General features: G+C 40.0%; 2 protein-coding genes and 6 pseudogenes across 2 annotated transcripts, besides 11 other annotated features; all 8 read left to right on the top strand.

Moving 5' to 3' along the window:
• The first annotated feature begins 294 nt into the window (after window positions 1-294).
• Tb11.14.0013 lies at window positions 295-1,717 on the top strand (annotated as a pseudogene).
• A 211-nt stretch (window positions 1,718-1,928) lies between these two features.
• Window positions 1,929-1,974: a sequence feature (AT_rich).
• A 5-nt stretch (window positions 1,975-1,979) lies between these two features.
• Window positions 1,980-2,024: a microsatellite.
• Window positions 2,025-2,512: 488 nt separating this feature from the next.
• On the top strand, window positions 2,513-3,502 carry Tb11.14.0030 (annotated as a pseudogene).
• A 173-nt stretch (window positions 3,503-3,675) lies between these two features.
• On the top strand, window positions 3,676-5,313 carry Tb11.14.0012 (annotated as a pseudogene).
• A 35-nt stretch (window positions 5,314-5,348) lies between these two features.
• Window positions 5,349-5,369: a sequence feature (AT_rich).
• A 173-nt stretch (window positions 5,370-5,542) lies between these two features.
• Window positions 5,543-5,572: a sequence feature (AT_rich).
• A 1,046-nt stretch (window positions 5,573-6,618) lies between these two features.
• On the top strand, window positions 6,619-8,267 carry Tb11.14.0011 (annotated as a pseudogene).
• Window positions 8,268-9,984: 1,717 nt separating this feature from the next.
• Tb11.14.0010 lies at window positions 9,985-11,724 on the top strand (annotated as a pseudogene).
• A 90-nt stretch (window positions 11,725-11,814) lies between these two features.
• Window positions 11,815-11,838: a sequence feature (AT_rich).
• A 79-nt stretch (window positions 11,839-11,917) lies between these two features.
• Window positions 11,918-11,946: a microsatellite.
• A 1,836-nt stretch (window positions 11,947-13,782) lies between these two features.
• Tb11.14.0009 lies at window positions 13,783-15,318 on the top strand (annotated as a pseudogene).
• Window positions 15,319-15,573: 255 nt separating this feature from the next.
• Window positions 15,574-15,618: a microsatellite.
• A 1,172-nt stretch (window positions 15,619-16,790) lies between these two features.
• On the top strand, window positions 16,791-18,260 carry Tb11.14.0008 (variant surface glycoprotein; the record flags this gene model as incomplete). The annotated part of the gene is made up of 1 exon (XM_824690.1): window positions 16,791-18,260. The coding sequence occupies one exon, from the start codon at window positions 16,791-16,793 to the stop codon at window positions 18,258-18,260; it is 1,470 nt and encodes a 489-aa protein (XP_829783.1).
• A 23-nt stretch (window positions 18,261-18,283) lies between these two features.
• Window positions 18,284-18,357: a sequence feature (AT_rich).
• Window positions 18,358-18,511: 154 nt separating this feature from the next.
• Window positions 18,512-18,548: a microsatellite.
• Window positions 18,549-20,012: 1,464 nt separating this feature from the next.
• Window positions 20,013-21,506, top strand: Tb11.14.0007 (variant surface glycoprotein; the record flags this gene model as incomplete). The annotated part of the gene is made up of 1 exon (XM_824689.1): window positions 20,013-21,506. The coding sequence occupies one exon, from the start codon at window positions 20,013-20,015 to the stop codon at window positions 21,504-21,506; it is 1,494 nt and encodes a 497-aa protein (XP_829782.1).
• Window positions 21,490-21,586: a sequence feature (AT_rich).
• Window positions 21,587-21,769: 183 nt separating this feature from the next.
• Window positions 21,770-21,818: a microsatellite.
• Window positions 21,819-22,358: the final 540 nt, after the last annotated feature.

The raw sequence follows: 22,358 nt of genomic DNA, 5'->3' as shown, positions 1-22,358 counted from the left end.
GCGACGAGGAAACTATGTTCCGGCTCCACGTTAGCAAGCCTCTAGCCGCTGAAACTCCAAGCAACCAGTTTTCCTAGAAAAACAAGTGGAAAAAACCGATCACAACCACGGAAACTCATAAAAATAAGAAAACAAACCAAAAACGACAAAAATAACACCAACCTCTGCAAATGTGTCAAGCCTTCAAAACAGCTGGTAGGCGATAGCGTCTTGGAAAAAAAAGAATCCAAACCGTCATAACTTTCTCCGATTTCAACCGACAAGGGATTAGGACAGGACGCACTGAAACAAGAAATGAATCAGCAGGCAGTACTGCTAAAAACGCTGGTAGCCACCGTGACCAGGGCACATGCAGCTCTTACTCGCGAAAAAATCGAAGACCTACAGCTACTTTGTGACGTATTCCGGCTGAAAGACGTCGACCCACAAATACCCGACATTCCTGATCTAAACAATACAGAGATCACGAACATCAAAGCAATGAACATGACGGCAGCCGATGACAAATGGCAAAAGCTCTTCGCAGGCGACCCACAAACCGACAACTTGGAGAGGCGCAAACAAACCACGAAGAAAGAGCCATTCCAGACGCACTGGGAACATAATTTCAGAAACTGGCAGGAAATATATCAGCAAGCCTACAAGAAAAATACATGGCAAGGTATGGATAGACGAAAACGCGCCGCCACCAAAAGGATGGCAGAGGGCCCTAGCCGCAGCAGCCCTAAACAGGACGCTACGCAGAAAAAAGCAAATTCAAACCGGCTACACCACTGCCAAAACTGAACTGCCAACACAGAAGCCGATAAAAGTCAAAAACTTGATCTGCTAAGCGCTATACGGCGGCCAAACAGACTGCTCACCATCACCAAGCAAAACAGTAGCAGAAACCTCAGTCTATGCATCCGGCTGCGGCGACAAAGGCGGAAAAAGCGCAGTAGGCGACATGCTCTGCCTTTGCTGCGGCGATGCCTGGGGTAACACAATAGACTGCAAAAACAACAACCTCGCTTGCGACTGGGGAGCCAACGTGCTAACCCATGTAGGCCTAGTTACCAGCGAATGCCCCCAAAAAAAACCGGCCACTGTAAATGCTCGGATGCTAGCGGAACTAATAGCGAAAATTAAAAGCAAAATCAGGGGGTAAGCAAAAGCCAACGCACTAGTAAGGCACCTCGGCAAGGAACCAACAACATGTGATGGAACCACGACAAACCTATGCGTTATTTACACGGCAGCAACAACACCAGGAGTCAGCGGAAGTGGCCTAAACGCAATACCGTGGGTGGCCAAGCTAATAGAAGCACTAAAAACAATGGAGGAGATACAAACGCTAGCAGCGAGGGAAAGTCAGCAGACAGCGACAATGGAAAAGCTAATAGAAAGAGCGAAATCAGCGTATGCCGTCCCGAATGTACAGCTCTCGGAGAAACAGGAAGTCATTGCAGGCACAGACGGAAAAGATACAGCGGCGAAACCAGAAACCACTAACAACTAGACTTGCAAGGAGAAAGGGGTTGGAACTAGCTGCAAAGATGGCTGCAAAGAAATCAGTGAAAAAAGCGAAAAGAGGTGCGTAGCGGATCCAACTTACACACCCAAACAAGTAGATGGAGCAAATCAAGATAGTAAAACAGGAACTACAAACACCACAGGAAGTAGTTCCGTTGTGATTCACAAAGCCCCTCTTTTGCTTGCATGTTTGCTTCTAGCATAATACTTTTAAGGATTTATTGGCAAAATCATTTTGCTCAATTTTAAGAACTCTGCTTATTTTGAGAGAATTTTTACAATTTAGAAAAAGTTTATACATTTTAACGCTTCTTGATTAAAATAAGGTTATTCTGTACATTATTAAAAATGTTGAAATTTATAATAGTGGTCTATGTGTATAAAGCGATATGGTAATAGACTATAAAAAATGAGGGTTATTTTATTTTTATTTATTTAGTTTTACTTTATAGTTATTATTTTGGGTTATAATAGCAGTAATAATAGTAATAATAATAATGATGATAATAATAGGAGAGTGTTGTGCGTATGTGTATACTAATATTATAAAAATATGATTTTTGAAGACTAAATTAACAACAATACAGAACCACGTAGAACAGTTGTAGTGTTACAACGAATAGAAGTGAGAAATAAAAGGTAAATGAAAAGAGGAATATTGTGATAAACAAAGGCTAAATGGAGATAGAATATAAACAGTTCAATATACAAACGTAACGATGGTCACCAACATACAAATAAAGATGATGAGGGGGACAATAAGATACCCACGAAGTCTAGTGAAGAGGCTAAATGGAGTGTCTAGGTTTGGTACAGTGGTAGATGCTAATTAAGTTAATAAATGTTTACGTTTTAGATATATATGCATATCGGTATGCTTTAAAATTGAAATCCAAAACTTGTTGAAAATCGAAATATATCTTAGGATGGAATATCCCATTTTCCTAAATTTTTCAAGTTTTTCTGATAACCTTCTCAAAATTATAGAACAAATTAGGACATGAAGTTTTGTATATTGAAAACTTTACAGTTCCTCTAACATTTAGTGTGTTCAGGCTCAGTATCACTTCAAGAAGACACAAAAACAAATGTAACATAAAATGTGCACAAAAAACCTAGAGTGTTTGTGGTCGCAGTTCAAACTCATGCAACTCAAGGATAGTGTAGACTCATATTGAGTGCCAAACTAATCAATATTGAAATTATTACAATTGCGACGGGAAGTTTATATAGTCACGTTAAAAGACCTAGATGGGTTATGGAATATTTCAGAGAAACGGAATGTAACTGATGAGGGTATTGTAATTCATTAAGACGGATCGGATGTTATAGTTAGTGATGGAAATAAGTATGAGAGTGCTGTGGAATATTTTATACAACATACAGCAGAAAGTGAAGAGGATATTTACAAAGAACATGTGAAGAGATTCTATTGTTTTTTTAATGTTGTATACAGAAAAGAGGAGGATAAGAAGTTACCGCCGTTACTGAAATCACCTCCTAGTGGGAACCCTTATCTTAGTGGCTATGGTTTGATAGCCAGAGTTTGGGCATTTAGAAGGTTTGAATATGCATTTGGAGAGTTACTAAAGGGAAGTGGGGAGTGGTGGTCAGAGCAGAGTATTTACAAACCGTTGTTAATATGAAGTGCAATTCAGGAAGAAGCTTTTAGACAGATATTTTATTTGAGGAGGGGAATAATTGGATAGGATTATGAAGAGAGATTCTTTTATTCCCAATAGTGGGGTGATTGGAGAGGCTCCATTTATTCATTTTGTAGGACAAACAGATGACTGGGAGGAAAAAAGAAAGACTGATTTTGAAAATTTTTACTTGGTATAGAGAGTTCAAACGAAGTAAATTTAACACAAGAGATTTGTTGAAACTTCAAAATTATGCGATGGGCGGAGGAAAATGGGATTTTCAATATCAGGAAATTTGTGGTGTGTCGTTTAAAGAGGTTTAATTGTTTAGAGCAAAGAAGTTGTGAAAGTTGTCAAGAAGAGCGTACCGACGCCAACAAACTAACAGCTGCCAAATATCACTAACCGAATAGCTGAAACTTTGGAAATGCAAAGCGGCACCAAACAACCGCGGCAGTGACACAATTGTTTTTCATTCACTCCCAAAATATCCATCATCGCAAGAAATATTAGTTCCACTATGGCAATTAAAAGCCTACTAAATCTAACAGTGGTATTAGTAATACTAAAATCACAAGTTCCAGGAGCACTGGCGACGGCGGGAGATAACGAGCACCTTTTCCTGGATCTCTGTCATGTGCTAGCGCTAGCTAACCGGCCGATACCGGAGATTTCAGGCATCTCAGAAGCCGCCGGTGTCTACAAGCAAATTCAGAAATTAAACTCGTCAATAACCAGCCTTGAATGGAGAAAGTAGTTTGCTAAAACAGGCGACAGCAAGGCAAGGCCAGCCTACAAACCCGAAAATGGCAAAGAAGACGAAGTGAGAAAACAACGCTGGCAGCACTGGACAGGAGCCGAAGACGAGCTCGAGGAGGAGCAGCCAAAAGGAAAAACACTGAAGGAAGCCGGTGTGGAAGTACCAGACACGCAGACAAGGCTGTTGTGGTTATCCCAACTACAACCCACAGCAGAAAGGGCGGACGCGGTCATGCAAGCAATAGAGCACAAGCACCAGGAAGCCTCTGAGTTGTCAAAAGATAAAATAAGAAAACTGATAACAGACGCAGCTTATGGGGCTTCCGCGGCGGCAACAGACGAAATTAAACAAGCCAATATCGGAACAGAAAATGGTGGCGCAACGAGCCGCAGCAACTTGTGCGGCAGCGATACAGCCGGTTGCAAAACGACGACGGTTGCAGCCTACCTGTTCTGCCTTTGCGCCAGCCACGGAACTGACAATGGAGGAGGCGACAAGGTGTGCGTAACAAACCAGGCGACACACAACGAAGGAAACTCAGCAAACCTAAACGGAGCACAGGCGGCAATCAAAGATCTGGCGGGCAAGTGCTACACAGATGCAGCCACAGCCCCGCTAACAGAAGAAGAAATAAGGTTAGAAATCGCAACGTTCACCAGCAAGCTCCAGCCAAAAGCGGGCAAACCATACTACGGGAAATACACCGCAACCGGATGCAGCGGCTCAGACGGCTCAGGAATCTGTGTAATGTACGTGACAAATAGCCCAACTAATGCAGCGGCGGCCAAAAACATCCCGTGGGTGCAAAAGTTACTTAGTGCGGCCGACAAGCTAGAGATACAACAAGCCACAAGGCAGACACTAGAGACGCTGACAGCACAACTCAAGGCACTAAAAATGAAGCGTACAACATAGGACAGCAGGTGAAAATTAGCCAACAGATCCATAAACTAACGGCACCAGCTGGAGATGAGAAACAAAAAGGACAAAACAAGCAGGAACAACAAGCAAAACCGCAGTGCGAAATAATAAATTAAGCAACTGAGTGCAAAGAACAGCAGCCAAAATGCGAGTGGAAAAACAAAGATGCCAATGAAGGCCCCCACTGCAAATTGAACGAAACACACGTAGCGCAAAAAGCAACCCAAGCAGGAACTGGAGGAAATGGGGAGACAAACAACATATAAGTGTAGTCAAGCAAAAAACCCTGAGGAATGCGCTGCAGTAAAAAGTGATATTCCTAAAGATAAAAAAGCTGTTTGTGGTTGGATTGAAGGCAAATGTCAGGATTCCAGTTTCCTTGTAAATAAGAAATTCGCTCTGATGGCTGCTGATTTTGTGAATTTGGTAGAATTATATGCATTTCAAAATTCTAAGGACTTTTCCTCAATTATATGAAAATTTATGAAATATGCTATTTAGAGAAGTAACACAAAAAATTTAATATATTATAACACTATTATTAAACATTTGCAAAATGTACAATTTTTTTAATATGAAATTTTATGGAAGTGACGTCTAGGCACAAATATTAAAAGCAGTAGGATTATAAGGTGTGAAAATAAGTGCTATTCTAATTTAGAATAATTTGTTTATTCTTCTTCATTTTATAGATGTCAATTGAGACTATAATAATAATAAACAAATAAATAATAATGGTAGGATAATGTTGTGAGTGTGTATATATTAATATTATGAAAGCAACGATGGTGAATAACGGCGGAAATACACGGTCGCAATAGAGTCTGTTGAAACAATGGCAGGTGTACAGTTGGAGAAAGTCAGCGATCTGGATTTATAGAACTAGAAAAATAATAGTAAGGAATAGCAGAAAATGGGAAAAAGGTAAATGGAGTATACGCAGTTTCAATTAGAGATATGCTGAGTTGATCATAATGCACAGGAGGAAGGGATTAGGTAAGTTTGAGGTAAGTCGAAATCTATTTCTCATAAGATGTAGTAGCGTACTCCTATGTTTGTGTGAAATAATAGAACATTAATTGGATGTGGATTTTTAAATGAGAAAAACTCATGATTTCGTATGGATGGAAAACTGGGGATAAAACTGCAAATTTCCTAAGGTAACGCAAATATTTACTTTCAGAGGAGCTTTATATGAAGTTGAAAGTTTGTGTGATGATACTACAGAAGTTCCATACTGTTACGCGCATGGGAAATTAACTGTGTTGAAAGAATACACAATTCATATAACAATACAAACCAAAACGGCATTTATTAGACGTATCATGGAACTCTAAGTCAGAAGAGAGCAGGCAGTGATGCAGGTGGCGCACAATAAACGATAGATAGGGTTAATAAGCCAGGGTAACAGTGCAAGGAACACTGAAGATAATATGTACGACAGAGCTGCCGGTCCTACACCGTAATTGAAGATAAATCCAGCAAGCAGAAGCTGAACTGCATTACCAGCAGCCAAAGACAATAAGTGATAAATATTTTATACGTTGATATAGAATGGTATCAGTTAAATATAAAAATTGAGATTATTTAGATGAACTGACTGCCTTTGTGAAAACTATTAACAGAACAAAAGCTACTGTAGCAGCTTTCCAATACAGAATACAGACAGAGAATCATGTCAAACAAAAGACTGAACCTCATAATTTTAAATAACAATGGAACAATGTAATCAAAACAAGCGCAACCTAAAACAAGCAATCGCACTTGCAGCGAACCGACAAGATGCATAGGCTAAAACTCTTTTCTTTGTTCCTTTATTTGAATGATTTTTCACTCCCAGTCAACGCTAGGCAACACCACACGCACCAGTCTGCACGGAATATAAGTACCACAGAAAAGTCTGCAGCGCGCAACATGAACATATACTTGGTTTTACTTCTTCTAGCAGCGAAGGCCGTAGCAGCGGCAGCTACGAAGGAGGATCAGGCTGCAAGCAGCGTGATGAACCTTTGCCACCTTGAATTTTACCTCAACAAAATGAAAGAAAATCTCCAACGCAAACTGTCCCAGAACGACGCAAACCTGCAGGCCTTGCGGCATGCGAAGCTGAAGTACAGATTGGCCTCAGCCGCCGCAACAGACATAACAGAAAGTTTCCTGATCGCAGCACTGGAGGCAAAAGCAGCAGAACTATTAGAAGCCGAAGAAGCGCAGCAACAAATGACCAATAACACGGTTAGCAGCGCAATTCAAGAGATCCAACTACAGCTACATGCAGCGGCGGCGGCTATTGCACTGGCTAACAGCGAACACTCCATCAACACAGCGAGCAAAGCCAAACTTTTGTCAAGCCCGGCACACACGGTGCAGGCGCAAGTAACACAGACAGAAAAAAGCACTCTTCACTGCGACCCGGCGACGTCAATCAAAGACGGCAAAATAAACAGCCACGAACCAAAACCCGCCGAACTACTAAAACTGCCGTACCTCACAACCGACAAGCTGCACACAGCACTGCCAGACACGACTCTGAAACTAACCTTCAGTGGCAGCTGCACCGGCAGCACAGACAAGCCAACCACCTCAGCGCAGCAATAACCGCCTGCACACAGGCCGACATGACTAACCTCAATCCAACACTAACAAAAACAGGGAATCAGCTCTCAAAACTGACGGACCTGCATTTAAAACTAGAAATGTACACATAAGGCGATAAAAGCAAACAATGCGATACAGCAAATGCCTCTGAAACCAAAACCGATGATCACAAAAAATACTACGCACACATAATATGCACAGCCTTGAAACACACGCCAAAGGCACACGAGCTTCCGACTTTAGATGGGCTGACTCTATCGCAAGACAGAACCATCCAAAAAGTTGTAAGCAGATTCCTCCCCCGATTCCAACAGCTAACAGACCCGATAAAGGCACCTAACAACGCCGCCCTGGTTAACTTTCTAAAAGAGACATATGGCAAAGATACAGAAGCGCACACCAAAAAGTTTACGCATCTTGTGGAAAAGAAAAAAGTTAATGTTTTCAAGGATAATAAAGTTCAACCGGTAGACATCGACAGCATAACCACAGCGGCGGAAGTGCACGACGCCCTAAAAAGGCTTACAGCCGTCACGAAAAGAGACAAATTCGCTTCAACAAATAAAAACACACAAGACAAAATAAACACAGAAGACAAAACAGAAGAAAAGAAAGACGGGGATAAGGAAACTGTAACTGAATGCTCAGCCACTGAAGAGAATAAATGTGACAAAAACAAATGCACTTGGAACAAGAAAAAAAGTGAGTGCAAAATTAAAGATAGAACTGTCATAATTTCTGCTGTAATTAGGGCCCCTCTTTTGCTAGCAGTTTTTCTAAATTTTCTGAAATTTATGAAATTTGCTATTTTCAGAAAATTTGTTCATATTTGATATATTTTAACACTTTTGTTAATTTTGTTAATATTGTTAATTTTGGTAATTTTTTTTTAATTTGAGGAATTGAAAATCTGAAACTTTGGTATGTACGTGGCCTATTGGTCCAAATTAATAGTGTGAAAGTGTATTGAAAACGAGTGCTATTTTAATTTTCTATTTGTTTTCTTTGTTTATTTTATGAATATTGGTAGTTACTTATGGTTATTAAAATAATGGTAATTGAGTTTTATGAGTGAGCGATTGCTAATATTATAAGATAGATAGTGCATACTAAATTCCCATTAAAATAGAAGAACTAAAAAAAATAGAGATTGTTCAATGAGACTAAGTGAATAAGCGAGAATTAAAACTAAACAAGAGAGTAAGTGGAGCAGCACGTGAAATATTAGGGAAAATGCTAAAGGACGGATAAAGAGAGTGAATAAGAATTGAATGTAGAACGTTTGATACACAAGCACGACGATGGGAGTTATCGTACTTAAATATAATTATGAGTGGATAAAAAAGAAAGTGAGATAGGTTATTCATAGCCCAAATGAAGCTGCTACAACTAAACCAAAAAAATAGTGTATTTTGAAGACGACTAAAAGCATAATTTACAATTTTCTTCAACGAATTCTCTAAAGAATGCGTTTTTATTACTCAAAGCGATATTATGGATATGCAGGAAAATAATACAAAAATTCAATTGATAAATGTTGTAAATTTCGTCTAAAGATGTGTTTCGTATCAAAAGGAACAAAAACGTGAAATTAGAGGTAAATAAACCAGGCAACGACTGCACCCAACCTTGCTGAAAGTTTATAAGTCAGAAGCAAATTTAGAAAGAACCACAACAAGTAGAAGAATGCCACAAAACACCAAAGGAGTAAAAGAAATAAAGATTTTTTTACTTTCAGAAAAGGGTGTAGATACAGTGAGTCTTAGCGTTTCTTATAGGGAAACAGCGTGAAAAAGTTATTAGATAGCAGTGATTTTTTTGTTTTTTTATAGAATAGACGTTATAAAGGGATGATCAAACAACTTAAATGGCTGATTTATAAGATTAGAGTTGACGTGACTTAGAATGGTGAAACTATTCCATAATAACAAACAGAAAAAAGTAAAGTACAGCAATTCCTAGGAGTACCCCACCCCTTTACAACTTCCTGTGAAATTACTATCCAAAAAACAAAATAAGTATCAGCATAGAGCCAAAAAAATAGTGCAAATGGAAGAAACGCTAGAATGTAACTTCCAAGTATAAAAAGTATCCAAAAAAGGCAGCAGCAACATCCGTAAAATGCTTGGAGTGTTCATGCAGCAAATGAAGACAAATCAAATAAAATATAAAGCTGAATTGTAAGCGCGGCTAGAACTGCCGATCACAAATGAACTGAAGATTTAAGGTGGGAAGTACAAAAATATTTAAAAGAATAGCCGCATTTTAAACAAAAGTTTGTAGATATAACATCATACCTGGTTGTAATTGGGCTATTTAATCTGTTGGAAAGTCCATATATTAAGAATTAAAACTAGAAAGCACGGATTAATCACAAAGTGCTCCGGCGTTCTTACATTCGTAGAATAATAGAGGAAATGGAGGAGATTTTTACATGTGAGGATTAAAGATGATGAAAATTTACAAATGTTCTTATAAGCAAATTATTCTCAGGACATACCCAGCCCTAATAATACCTTTTTCTTGAATGGCGTTAAACTAACACAGTTCATGACAATGCATCGTATTATCAAACGTCTCAAAGTTGTGCCAAGAAAAATGTTTTTAGAATTAGCAATCACATTTGTTTCGGCGTCAACAGTACACTCCAGAGGCGACAATGAAAACGCAAAGGAGTTCAGGGACATGTGCGCGCTTTACGAACTTTTGACCAAACTGATAAAGAAACCACAAATAAATGTTGGTGCTGGCACAGCAGTTAAAGAGATAAACACTGAAGTGGAAGCGCCCTTTGAGCGAATTCTGCAACTTAGCATGACGGTTCTAGAAGCGAAAATGGCCACTGCCTTGGCGGCAACCGACCCAGCGCCTACAGCGGCAAAACTGATAGAAGACAGTTCTCCTGTTAAAGATTATTTCAAACCAATACCACCAGATGTCATCACGAAGATGATAGCAGACTATGCCAAGCTTAAAAGTGGACAAGCCCCTTACGACGACCTAAAAAAAACATTCACTATACCTGTACCCGAACACGCCAAGGAGGCATTACAAAGCGTATTCCACCAACTAACACAAGAAGCACTGCAAGTGAGGCAACGAGGCATCGACCAGAGAACTCGCTGGGAAGCAGAGGCAAAAGACGCAAGAGCGTACATGGTCAGCGCTTTATACGGTAGACACAATAAACCAGTGGATCTGGCGAGGCTAAACCCAGCAGAGGCGTTTACCTTCGAGATGACTGACGACAACATGCCCTGGGATGGCAATGATCGGGATGCTGTGTGCACAGCGGCCGACAACCCCGCCAAAAAACAGGCCGCCTACAGTCTGGCAACAGACATGATATGCCTTTGCGCGACTAAAAACAGCGCAGCAGCCACGGCACCCTGCGGGACACAAGGCAACGCAGCCGCGGCAGTAATAGAAACCAACGGTAAATCAAAAAAGGTATCAAACTTCTGGAAAGTCGTGAAAGCAAAGTGTTCGCAACTAACAGACACAACTGCATGACCAAAAACGCCAGCAGCTTTGGTTACAAGCCGCGAAGCGATATTCTGACACCTGGGGTCCAACTACAAAGCAGCAGCGGCCCCAGATCAAGCAGGGTTAGTGCTAAAGCGCTCAAATTTTCTTGTCTACCACGTCCTTGGATCGACGGCAGCGGCATGCGACTCAAGCGGCGCAATGAGCAGCGCCGGAAAAGGGATATGCATAGACTACACGGCACTTCTTGGATCAAATGGTGGCATAATCTGGGTAAGCGCGGTAAAGCAAGCAGAAGCCAAACTAGAAGCCTTAAGCACTGTAACAGCCCAAGAACTCAACACACTAACGACCATACAAACCCTCTACACACAGATGTCAAGTTTATTGTTGCTCGGAATATCACAAAAACACAATTTAGCAAGCACCGCAACCAAACCAAAGAAGTACACAGAAGTAGACTGCAAACAACACACAAAAAACACAACCTGCACGAAAAATAACTGCAAATGGGATGGAAAAAATGAAACAGATAGAACATGCAGACCTAAAGAGGGTGCAGAGCAAAAAAACGCAGTAGGAGAAGGAGAGAAACCAAAAGAGGGAACAACTACAACTGGATGTGCAAGACACAAAAATAAGACTAATTGTGAAAATAACAAAACAGACGGTAAACAATATTGTGCATTTAGAGGGGCAAGGATGGCGAGCCTGAACCAGAAAAGGAAACGTGCTGAAATGTTAGTTTTATTGTAAATAAGAAAATTTCTCTCATTTGCTTCCGTCTTTACTAACTTGATATAATTTTAAGGATTTCAATATATTTTTAGAAATTTGCTATTTTAAAAGGTTTAAAGATAACTTAACACTTTTCTAAAATCTTTGAAAAACTCGAAAATATAAAAATATAAAATTTTAGCATGACTGTGGTTTATGGATAAAAAGTAGTAGAATGATACCCTATAGAAAGTAAGTGATACTAAGAAATTTTTTTCTTTAATAATAATAATGATGATGATAATAATAGGAGAGTGTTGTGAGTGTGTATATACTAATATAATAATAAGATAAGTGGTGAAACAGACGAATGAAAAACCAAACAAGAGGCACTTAAAATTATGATGAGAGTGAAATGAGAGTAACTGATTGAGAGAGGAAGAGCACAAGGAATACTATAAGGGGAAATTAAAAAAGACAGAGAGGGATATATGAATTTAAAGTATACCATTTGTTAGAAACATGACAATGGGTGTTATCATATACGACAAGATAATGGAGTGAATAACAAGGTAAAGAAAGAATCTAGTGTACAGACCAAGCGAGTTATCCATATGTTTCGAAAAACAGGAGCCGGAGACAAAAAAGAAGATAACAAAGATGAATGAAACGACAAAACAGGAGAAAGGAAAATAGTACATTATTAAGAAGAGGGGCAGGAGACAATAATGATTCTTATTTCACTCAAAAATTAATAGATGCAGCATTGCACATGGTTTACCCCTGTAGTTTTTATTATGATTGCAAATCGTGATATGAACCGCTATCTGATGAGGGTGTCACTTCATAGAATTAATGTGTCTTTTTTGCAGCTGATGTGGGTAGACGAGCATATAAGAAAGGAACATAAACGTAATTTTCGAAAAATTGATATATTAGTAGGAAAACTTTAAAAACATAGTAATATTGGCCTGTGGAAGTAGCTATTCAATATGTATAAGACACGACACATCACCTAAAGACTTCTCTGTGAGGCTAGAGCCAGACCACAAAGGCTTGCTTGCAAAAAAAACGAAATGTCACTCCCAAAACGTGGCATACAACGCCAACTCAACGGTATATAACAAATGATACGCATCGATGATGGACCATCAGTGCCGTGTTAGCTTTTATCAAAAATAAATAGGTGGAATAACTGATATTGCGGAGACTTGTTCTTAATCCGATGATGGATTTAAAATTCAAGAATTCAGTTACGCAGGAAGTACTAATTCATAGAACGAATGTGTGGTTTTAGTGGAAGAATATACGTAATAGAAAGCAAATGCGATAGATGAGTGATGAAGACGGGTTGAAATTTTATAAATGCATGGAACTTAAGTTTTTAAAAATAGAATGAAATTTATAACCTTTCAACAACTGCTCATACGCCAAATATACGTGCCAAATCAAAAGGATTTCAGCAGAAACCTGACTATCAGAAACTAACAAATATACACCCACACGCAAAAAAACAGCAGGCAACCTTTGCAGTGCAATTGACTGCAAGGCTAGCTCCTTCTATGGTCTATCACCTCCTAGTAAAAAGGAGAACATCAGTGTATTGGACTGGCAAGCAATCGCACTCTACACATAAGTGGATGAAAAAAGCAACCAAACTCGTTACCAAAATTGTAATCAGACCAATTGTGACTAGAAAACATATCCCATAGTTCCGTGAGATCAAACTAGGAAGCAAGCGGCGAGATTCGACATAGAAAAGATTGAGGTAGATATAAAAGAAATATTGTAATTGCAAAAGACGTGGTTTAGAGTCAATATTTGGAGCTTATTGGCTCACCCACATAGATATTACGTACAGGGATATCTGCACACCGCAACCCCATAATGACATCAACTATAACAGGCATAACGTCAACGGTATAAAACTATAAGCGTGACGTTACGTAGTGGAATAACAAGAAAGAAAAACAAACCGCAGACCCAGCGGCCCACTAACCAAGCAAACAAGTCAAAACTGTCACCTCAGAGGATAAAAAGACGCATAGAGACACAACCAACAGCCGCAAACCAAATACTGTGTCTACCATAAAACTTTCTTTTCGGATCCACAATCAGCTAAAAAGAAAAAATAGTTAGCGACTAATGGACCAAATTGAGGTTTGGGCAGTAGCAGTAGCAGTCACGTTGGCGATATCACCAGCAGACGCGCAAATCAATGACTACGCAAATATCGAGATATTTCGGAAGCTTTGCACAATTGTGCAGTGGACGGCGGCGACCTTCGACTTGCCAGCAACCCAACAGACACAACCATCCATATACAGCGAGATGATCAAGCTAAACCTCAGCCTAGCGGACAGCACATGGCGTCAGCAGTTCAAAAAGAACAAGCCGAACCACTTCAGTGGCAAGACACGTCGCCTGACTCACACCGGAGCGACAACGACTTTACAACTCTGTGGGCGGATTGGCTCAAAGCGGCGAAGGAGCTAAACGCGGAGCCAGAAGTGACGGAGGAGGCAGCAAAGTGGAACCTAAATGACCTCCCGAAACACAAACTACCACGCGCCAGCAAGAAAATATACCAAGCAACAAAGAAAGCAAAGCGGCTGAGGGATAGATGGACCCTGTTAGAAAACAGCAAGAAATTGAAAACAGCAACCGACGCTCTGAAACGGCTAAAGCAGCCCATCTACGGGGACGAAAATAATAGCGATAGAACAATCGACAACCAAAAAGCGTTCAAAGGCGGACCTAGAGCCAGCCTGGATGCAACTTGCCGAGATAACGTTGCGGAACAACAAAGCGACATCAATCGCGGCGGCTCTGCTTTGTCTTTGCGCAAAAGGAAACATAGCAACTCAGGTGGCGAAACCATGCACCGACTTCCCTAGTGTAGGCACGGAATGGGCAGCCGACGGCACCAACGCACCAACAATGTTCGCCAACCTGATTAAGACGTGTCCAAAGCCAACAGCAGCACCGCTACACGCGCAAACAATACTGCATATGGTAACAGCAGTCAAAGCTTCGTTTAACCTGCAGGACACAGCAGCTTACCTTGGCGCATTTGAAAACACTGACTGCGACGCATCCCAAAACAAGGGAGTCTGCGTAGGATACACAGATGTCGGCAACACAGCAACAGACAAACTGGACACAATCCCATGGATACGGCAGCTGCGTGAACTGGCGGACGATCTAGCGGCAGCCACTTCAACCACAAGCCAGCAACACGCAATAGCTGAAAAGGTAAATGAGATCAAAAGCGATGCACAAGAATTGCACGCCAACCTCCATAAAACACTTGTGGAAGCAAAAGCTGCTACAAACCAGGCGACAGTGACCTCAACGAAGCCAAGCGCAAAAAAACAAGAATGCGACCTCCACAAAAGCAACAAAACTACATGCGAAAATGCAGGCAAATGCGAATGGAAAGGGGAAAGTGACACAAAAGGAGACTGCAAACCTAAAGAGGGAGAAGAGCAGACAAACACAGCAGGAACAGGAGCAGGAGATGGAGCTGCAACAACAGAAATACGCAAGAGTAAGAACAAGGATGACTGCAAATGTCCGAAATGAAAATGGGAGGATAACAGATTGTATAGATTCTAGTTTCCTTCCAAGAAATTCGCTCTGACTATGGCTTCTGCTTTTGTGAGTTTTATAGCATTTTAATGGTTCTAAAATTCTAAGGATGTTTTTTAAATTTAGTGAAATTTACTTTTTGAGAGAATAAGTGAAATATGCAAATTTTGAAAATAAGAATATTTGGCATAAAAATAACCTATGAATACAAATAAATGGGTAATATAATACAAAATAAGTGCTATCATGGAATTATATTGTCTTATTTTGTGTGTTTTATGTGTATTAGCTGAGGTTGTAATAAAAATAATAGGAGAGTGTTGTAAGTGTTTATATACGAATATTATAATAAGAGCAGTAATAATAATAATGATGATAATAATAATAATATGAGAGTGTTTTAATTGTGAGTACGATAATATAATAATAGTGGTGGTGCTTCCGAACGACTAGAAAACAAAAAAGAAGAAATATAAACAACTGAAAGGAAGCAATGTGGGTAAGTAAGCGTGAAAAAATGAGAAGGACAGAAAAGAAAAATTGTTGTAGAAGAAAATGGAGAAAAAAAGGATTATACGCACTGCTAAGCGCAGAAATAATCAATATGGTATTATAAAAAAGAACATACAAGCTGAGTTTATGAAGATGAGGATGCTAGAAATTGAGTCAGATGTATCTAGTAAGTTATACGCAGCGATATGTGCAAGAGGCTGCGCTGACTGAAAGCGAAGGGGTAACAACTGTGAAGAGACCGCTTCAATGAACCAATGGAGAATCTCTATGAAATAGGAAGAATCAATAATGGCATTCTTCTAACTATGTATTTTTATGCCGGACAGACGCTTACAGCTATCACGTAACGTATAATTCAAATATAAATGCACACTTTCTTTGAACTTATGGGAAATATAAAGAAACTTAAAAGCAAATGAGTACAGAAAATTCCGTGATTTACACCGACTAGATGAAAAAGAACACCAGTAAGACTAGAAAACACTTGAAATGACCAAGCTTATCCTTAATAAAAAAGTGACAGCGTTAGGTCTTTATAACAGATTAATCCGTAAACAAGGATTTGAACCGCATTAAAAGCACAAAGAGATCAGTATTGTAAGTGTTTTTGATTAAAAAGAGTTTTTCGCTATGCGGTATAGAAATATAGCCGTGCGTCCGCTTGACAGTACATTGAAATTTGATGGACGACGGGTAAATGTGGGTTGGATTTTTATTGAGCGCATATTACATTAAGTTTAATGAAAACTCCAAGCACTAAAACTCTCCCAACCAATGGACGGTCAATATAGCTTTCCTTTCCAAATGACAGCACAAGCCAAACATCATCCAAAATGATTGGTTCTTATTGAGATAGACAATTTGACATGCTGCCAGGAAGAGGTCAAAAGCTGAAAAAATATTTTATACCCTCAGTTTCACATCTTTGTTAACAAGCTAATTGTCGATGGTGTTGGAATAATTGAAAAAAATACTCACCACTCAGCCCCAAAAGTAACTAACAATTATAAGCGATGCGGCAAGCAAGGGAAGAAAGAGCACAAAGTAAGATGATTCAGCCCAACAACATAGAGCAGGTACTGGTGCTAACTCTGTCGATGCTGACGATGCAAAAGGCGATGGCAGAAAACGAAGCCGAAAATGCCATAGCCTCTCTCTGCCACGAGGCCAAATATCTGCACAAAGTAGCAGAGGATTTCAAGTCCCTGCTTTCGACAACCGATAGCGATGTCTCCCAAGCAGAAAAACTGACGCAGATATGGCAACTTAAAGCAGCAGAAGCGACGCAGCTGAAAGAACAAAATGCATACGCGGCACTGGTTTTACACGGAAGGCTAAAAATAGACAAAACCAAGCAAGCACGCGTGAACTACAAACAAACATTAAGCGGCGTCAGAGAGGGGATTCTCCAGCGCATAAGTTATCTCCAAGGCCGCACACAAGCCTATACGTCGTTCAAAGTCTCAAAAAGCACAAGAGACGCAACGACCACAAAATGCAAAGCTAAAACAACGTGGGCAAAACACGGCGACGCACAGTGCGACCCAACAACACTTAGCAACTCGCCACTGGAAAGAAAAACCATCTCGGCGATGGCGGCGACCAAGGTAAAAGCAGCTACCGAGGCGGAAATAGACATAGAAATGGGAAACTACGATCTGGAACTGGAACTGTCAACGGCCCTCAATTCAGACAGCAACAACAAATGCCAGACAACTACCACACAAGGCACACTGGAGGCAATCACGATGGTAGCAAAAGCAACGGCACCACACTACGGAGGCAAGCTATTACCGACAAGAAAAACTGACCGGCCAAAGCAGAACTGCGACGCCGAAGAAGAGAAACCACCAAGCAAGCTGCCCACGGCAGACAAGCTAGCAGCCCTGCTGTGCAAAGCAAGAGAGGCAGTCCCACCTCCAAAGATCGCGCTAGAGTCGACAACGACAGAAACGTTATTCGGTGACAGCGACTTTTTGTACATTGCAGCGCAACTTCTAACAACTGAAATCCCTGCAGGTACACAGCCAGAAGGCACAGAAGCCGACCAAATCAAGCAACTCATCAAAAGTACTTACGGCGATGCTACAACCTTCGGATCGCGATACACCACTGGCCTCTACGACAAACAGACGAAATACAAAAAAGAAACCCAAGATTCGAAAGGAACTCTAGACAGCATAGCAACAGGCACTGACCTAGCCCTGGTAAGCAGCTATTTCAAGGGCATAGCACTCCGGCTTACTGCAGTTCAAGCAGGACAAGAAAAGCAAAAAAACAAAACGGGGCAAACAGATGAAACTTGCGAAAAAAAAGGAACAGGAGCTGAATGCAAAGATGGTTGTAAATTGACCGGCGTTGTCGACAATAAAAAGTGCGTAGTGGATCCGGATTTTGTCAAAAAGGAAGTAGAGGGAGTTAAAGCGGAAAATGATGGAAAAACAAACACAAACACCACAGGAAGCAATTCTGTTATCATTAAAAAGGCCCCTCTTGTGCTTGCATTTTTTCTACGATAATTAGCTTTAAATAGTATTATTGCAAATTTTATAAATATAAGAAAATAAATGTTTTTCAAGAATTTACTATCTACATATAATATTTTAAATATTTTAACACTTTTTAAAAACAATTGAGAAGTGATCAAAATATTTTAAATACGATTTTTTTATAAAATGTGTGTAAAAGTAGTCTTTGAATGTGAAGTAGTAGAGTAAGAGGGTATGGAAAAAGAATACTAGTATAATATGGTTTATTCGTCTATTTTATGAATAATATTAATAATGATAATAATAATAATAATAATAGGAGAGTGTGGTGAGTGTGTATATATACGAATATTATAATAATGATAATATTGATAACTAAATGGACGAAAAAAATAGAAGCACTTAAAACAAAGACAAGGATACAGTCTAGGTAAGTGAGTAAGGGAAATAAATGACAATAGGGATAATATTTAAAGGCACTCGGAAAGACAGAAAGAAGGAATGAAATTATGATATACGGAGGTTTAAACAGAAGCATAATAAGTCTATCTCCATGCAGAAAGAGAGAAGGGGACAATTTGAGAGGATTAGAATGCAGTGCACAAGACAAATATAGTTGCTATGCCGTACGCAGAAGCAATAACAGAAGAATATAAAGAAGAAAGATAAATATTAAATAAAACAGCAGAAGCCGCTCCCTATAGGGAAACTGGAAAAGGAAGTAAATGTATAAGAAATATGATGTATGAATCTTTAAATGAGATCTGTGAGATACACATAGTTAGCGCCGATAAACCCTCAATTTTGTATTAGTATACAAATAAAAATTGGTGAAGTTTACGCCTCCAATAATTTACATTAGAATTAAAGGAGATTCGCAGTTGATGGATCGCATGAAGCAGGCTAGGTATTCGGCAAATTTGCGCGCAGACACGAAAGTGTTGGCATTAAAAAGAAATCAAACTAATATCAGTCAGGTTTCAAAGGATTTAGAGTTAGAATTATGAATACGTACAAAGCAGAAAAGTTATATTATTATGAACATAGATGTGTCAGCACAAGATTAACGGCAGGTGAAAAAGAATAGATCCTATAAGTGTTAAAATGTTTTAGAAATAGAAGGGTATTCATTATTCAAGTAAACGTGGGATTGGATATGAAGAAGATGATAGATGAAATAAAAATAAGTGGAAACACTGTTTTTCAGTCAAACATGAATACGCAAAGCAATTTGATTAGTTGAAAAACTTGTAATGAGGGAGATGGTCATGTAGAGATTTGACTATAGTGATTTGAAATGGAAATATATAAAATTAAGGACCTTTTCCATAGAATGTAGAGGAGAATATAGGGGGGATGGTCGTGGGTGGCGGAATATGTTGTTTTTGTAAGGTAATTTACGTGACAGAACAAGATCTTAACAGTGCATAGTAGCGCCTCAATACTTTAGGCGTAATATTACAAGGAAAAAATAAACCACAAGTATAAAAAGAGCGTCAGCCAGCGATGTCAAAGAATTTTGTGGGATTTATAACAAAGAAATAAGGAACAGAAACAAAAATCAACAGCAACAACCCTTATAGTAAACTTAAAACTAAACTCAACCAGTTAGCTGTAGCGTCTAGTGAACAACATACAGACAAGCGGCAGAGAAAAACTCAAAACAAACTTTAAACACAAAATCTACCAAGAAATGCCGGAGGCGTTTAATACCCTTTATCACAACTTTTAAAAAAGTACCACTCAACCATTATCAAATTCACAGAGTAGACGCGTCTTCAAATGCTTCCATTTTCGGGAGAGCAACAGCGTCTGTCCGCGCACACAGTGACCCTTCTAACACTGTGCTTCACGACCATCTTAAGATTGGCAAAGCCATCAACCAACGGGTTCAACGAAGCCAAAATAACACAGCTATGCGGCACGGCCATGGCAATACAGGATACAGCGGCAGTCGCAATCGGCCGCCTGCAGAAGCTACACAGGCAAGAGCAGGCGGCGGCCGAAGCCCGAAACAAATTGCTTCTGGCTGCTCTAGTGGTACCCACTGTAAACGATACAATTCTGTTCACAGCAGCGGCTCGAGCAGCAGAGAACTGCCGAGTAGATGCAACAACCAAAGCAGCAGGAAACGTAGCAGCGGGTGTGACGGCGGCAGCAAACGGTGCCCACGTGGCAGGCCGACTAACGGAGCTAGTGGCGATACTTCAAGCTACCACAAAGAGCGACACGGCGCGAAAGTGCATAACACAGGCCAATACAAGAACCACGAAACTAACATCGCCAGCAGAATTCGGATGCCCGACAACGATAACGGACGAATACGCACCGAAGCTAAACCTAGACAGCAGCGAAATAACTAACAAAGGATTAGCGAAATACTCTGGGCCGACGCAACTGCAAGACGCCACAGGAAACAACGTCTGCGCCTTTATGCTGGGATCCAACGCGGACAACACGGCGCTATGGCAGTACAGCGGCAGCGCTACCCCAGCCACGGTAGGCGCAGACCTAATCACAGTATCACCCCACACAGGTTCAGGAGCGACAGCAACAATAGCAGTGGCAAATGCACTAGGCACAGACTACCAAGCACCCGACTCCGCCACGGCAGCCAAAAAGCTCTTCACCGCCATCGGCAAAGTAATGAAACTTCCCGAGAGCACATGCCCAGAAACAACAGAAAAGGCAATATCAGAAGCCCTTACAACAACCACCATAAAAGCCGAAGTCAAAGATTTACTCATAAAGCTCGGCAAAGTCACTAACACTATGGCCGATCAAGCAGCCAGAAGCTTGATAGGACAGGCAGTCAAAGACGATAACGCCGCCTCGACCGCACGAGTCAACCAAGTGAATAAGCTAAAGGTGAAAAAAATAGATGGCGGAAAACCCAAAGAAGTTAAGATCGAAACACTAACAGACCCACCAGAAATAACAACCGCGCTATTAATCGCCATCCCCGAACTAAAAGCTAAGGCGGATAGAACAGTCGCGTCAGAACCAGCAAAAGACTGCTCTACCAATGGGGGAATACAAGAGGAAAACAAAGAATGCAGTAAAAAAACAGGAGACGATTGCAAAGATGGCTGCAAACTCACCGGCGAGGGAGAAAATAAAAAGTGCGTAAAGGATACGTATTTTGTCAAAAAGGAAGTAGAGGGAGGAGAGAAAGATAGCAAAACCGGAACCACAAACACCACAGGAAGCAATTCTTTTGTCATTCACAAGGTGCCTCTATTGCTTGCATTTTTGCTCGATTTTATAAATTTATGAAAATTATGAAATTTTTTATTTTGAGAGAATTTATTGAAATTTACTAAAATTTGATATATATCAATATTTTTGTAAAAAATGTGCAAATTAGTGATACTTTTGAGAATTGGATAAATATTTAAAAATTGTGGTAAAATTTGTATGATAGTGACATATGGGTGTAAAGTAGTATGGTGGATATAAGGTAAGAAGAGTAAGTGCTATTTCGACAGTTTTTTGCTTCGTTCACCAAGCTTACCTTCCGGATATTAGGAGTTAAGGTTATAATAATAAATCAATGATAATAACTATGATATTAATAATGATAATGATGGGTTTCAGGTGTGTATATACTAATATTATAATAAGAGTTATGCTAAAGGCTGTATGTACTGCTGAAAGTGGTGCATTGATATTATGAAAATGTTGAAATGAGAGTAAGTAAGTGAGGAGAATATTATTAAATGTAACGCAATGAAACAAAACGAAAGGAAAGAAGAATAGATGCAGTTTCTGACACAAACATGAAAATTGCACTATTATACACAAGGAGGCAATAGAGTGGTAAATGATGCAGAAACTAAGCACATTGCAGAGGTCAAATGCAGCCTCTACCTCAGGTACAGTGATGGAAGCAAACATTAACACATGCAGAAAAGAGGAAAAATGAGGAATAGAACGCCAGACTTTCAGCCAATAGATGGTTCCACAGAAGAAAATGGTTCAGGGGGAATTGTGCACCACATTTCATATGTAAATGTACAGATTGGATGGCGGAGATGACAGTGAATCTTTTTTAAATCTGACATTAGATTTTGATATGTGGCGCTACATTTAAGCGGCAGTTGCTCAAACAACGCGTATGAGTGTTTT

This window comes from Trypanosoma brucei (assembly GCF_000002445.2).
Source record: "Trypanosoma brucei brucei TREU927 chromosome 11 chr11_scaffold01 genomic scaffold, whole genome shotgun sequence".
Classification (NCBI taxonomy): Eukaryota; Euglenozoa; class Kinetoplastea; order Trypanosomatida; family Trypanosomatidae; genus Trypanosoma; species Trypanosoma brucei.
The sequence above is the reverse complement of the archived record's forward strand: the minus strand, read 5'-3'. Positions and strand labels throughout refer to the sequence as shown.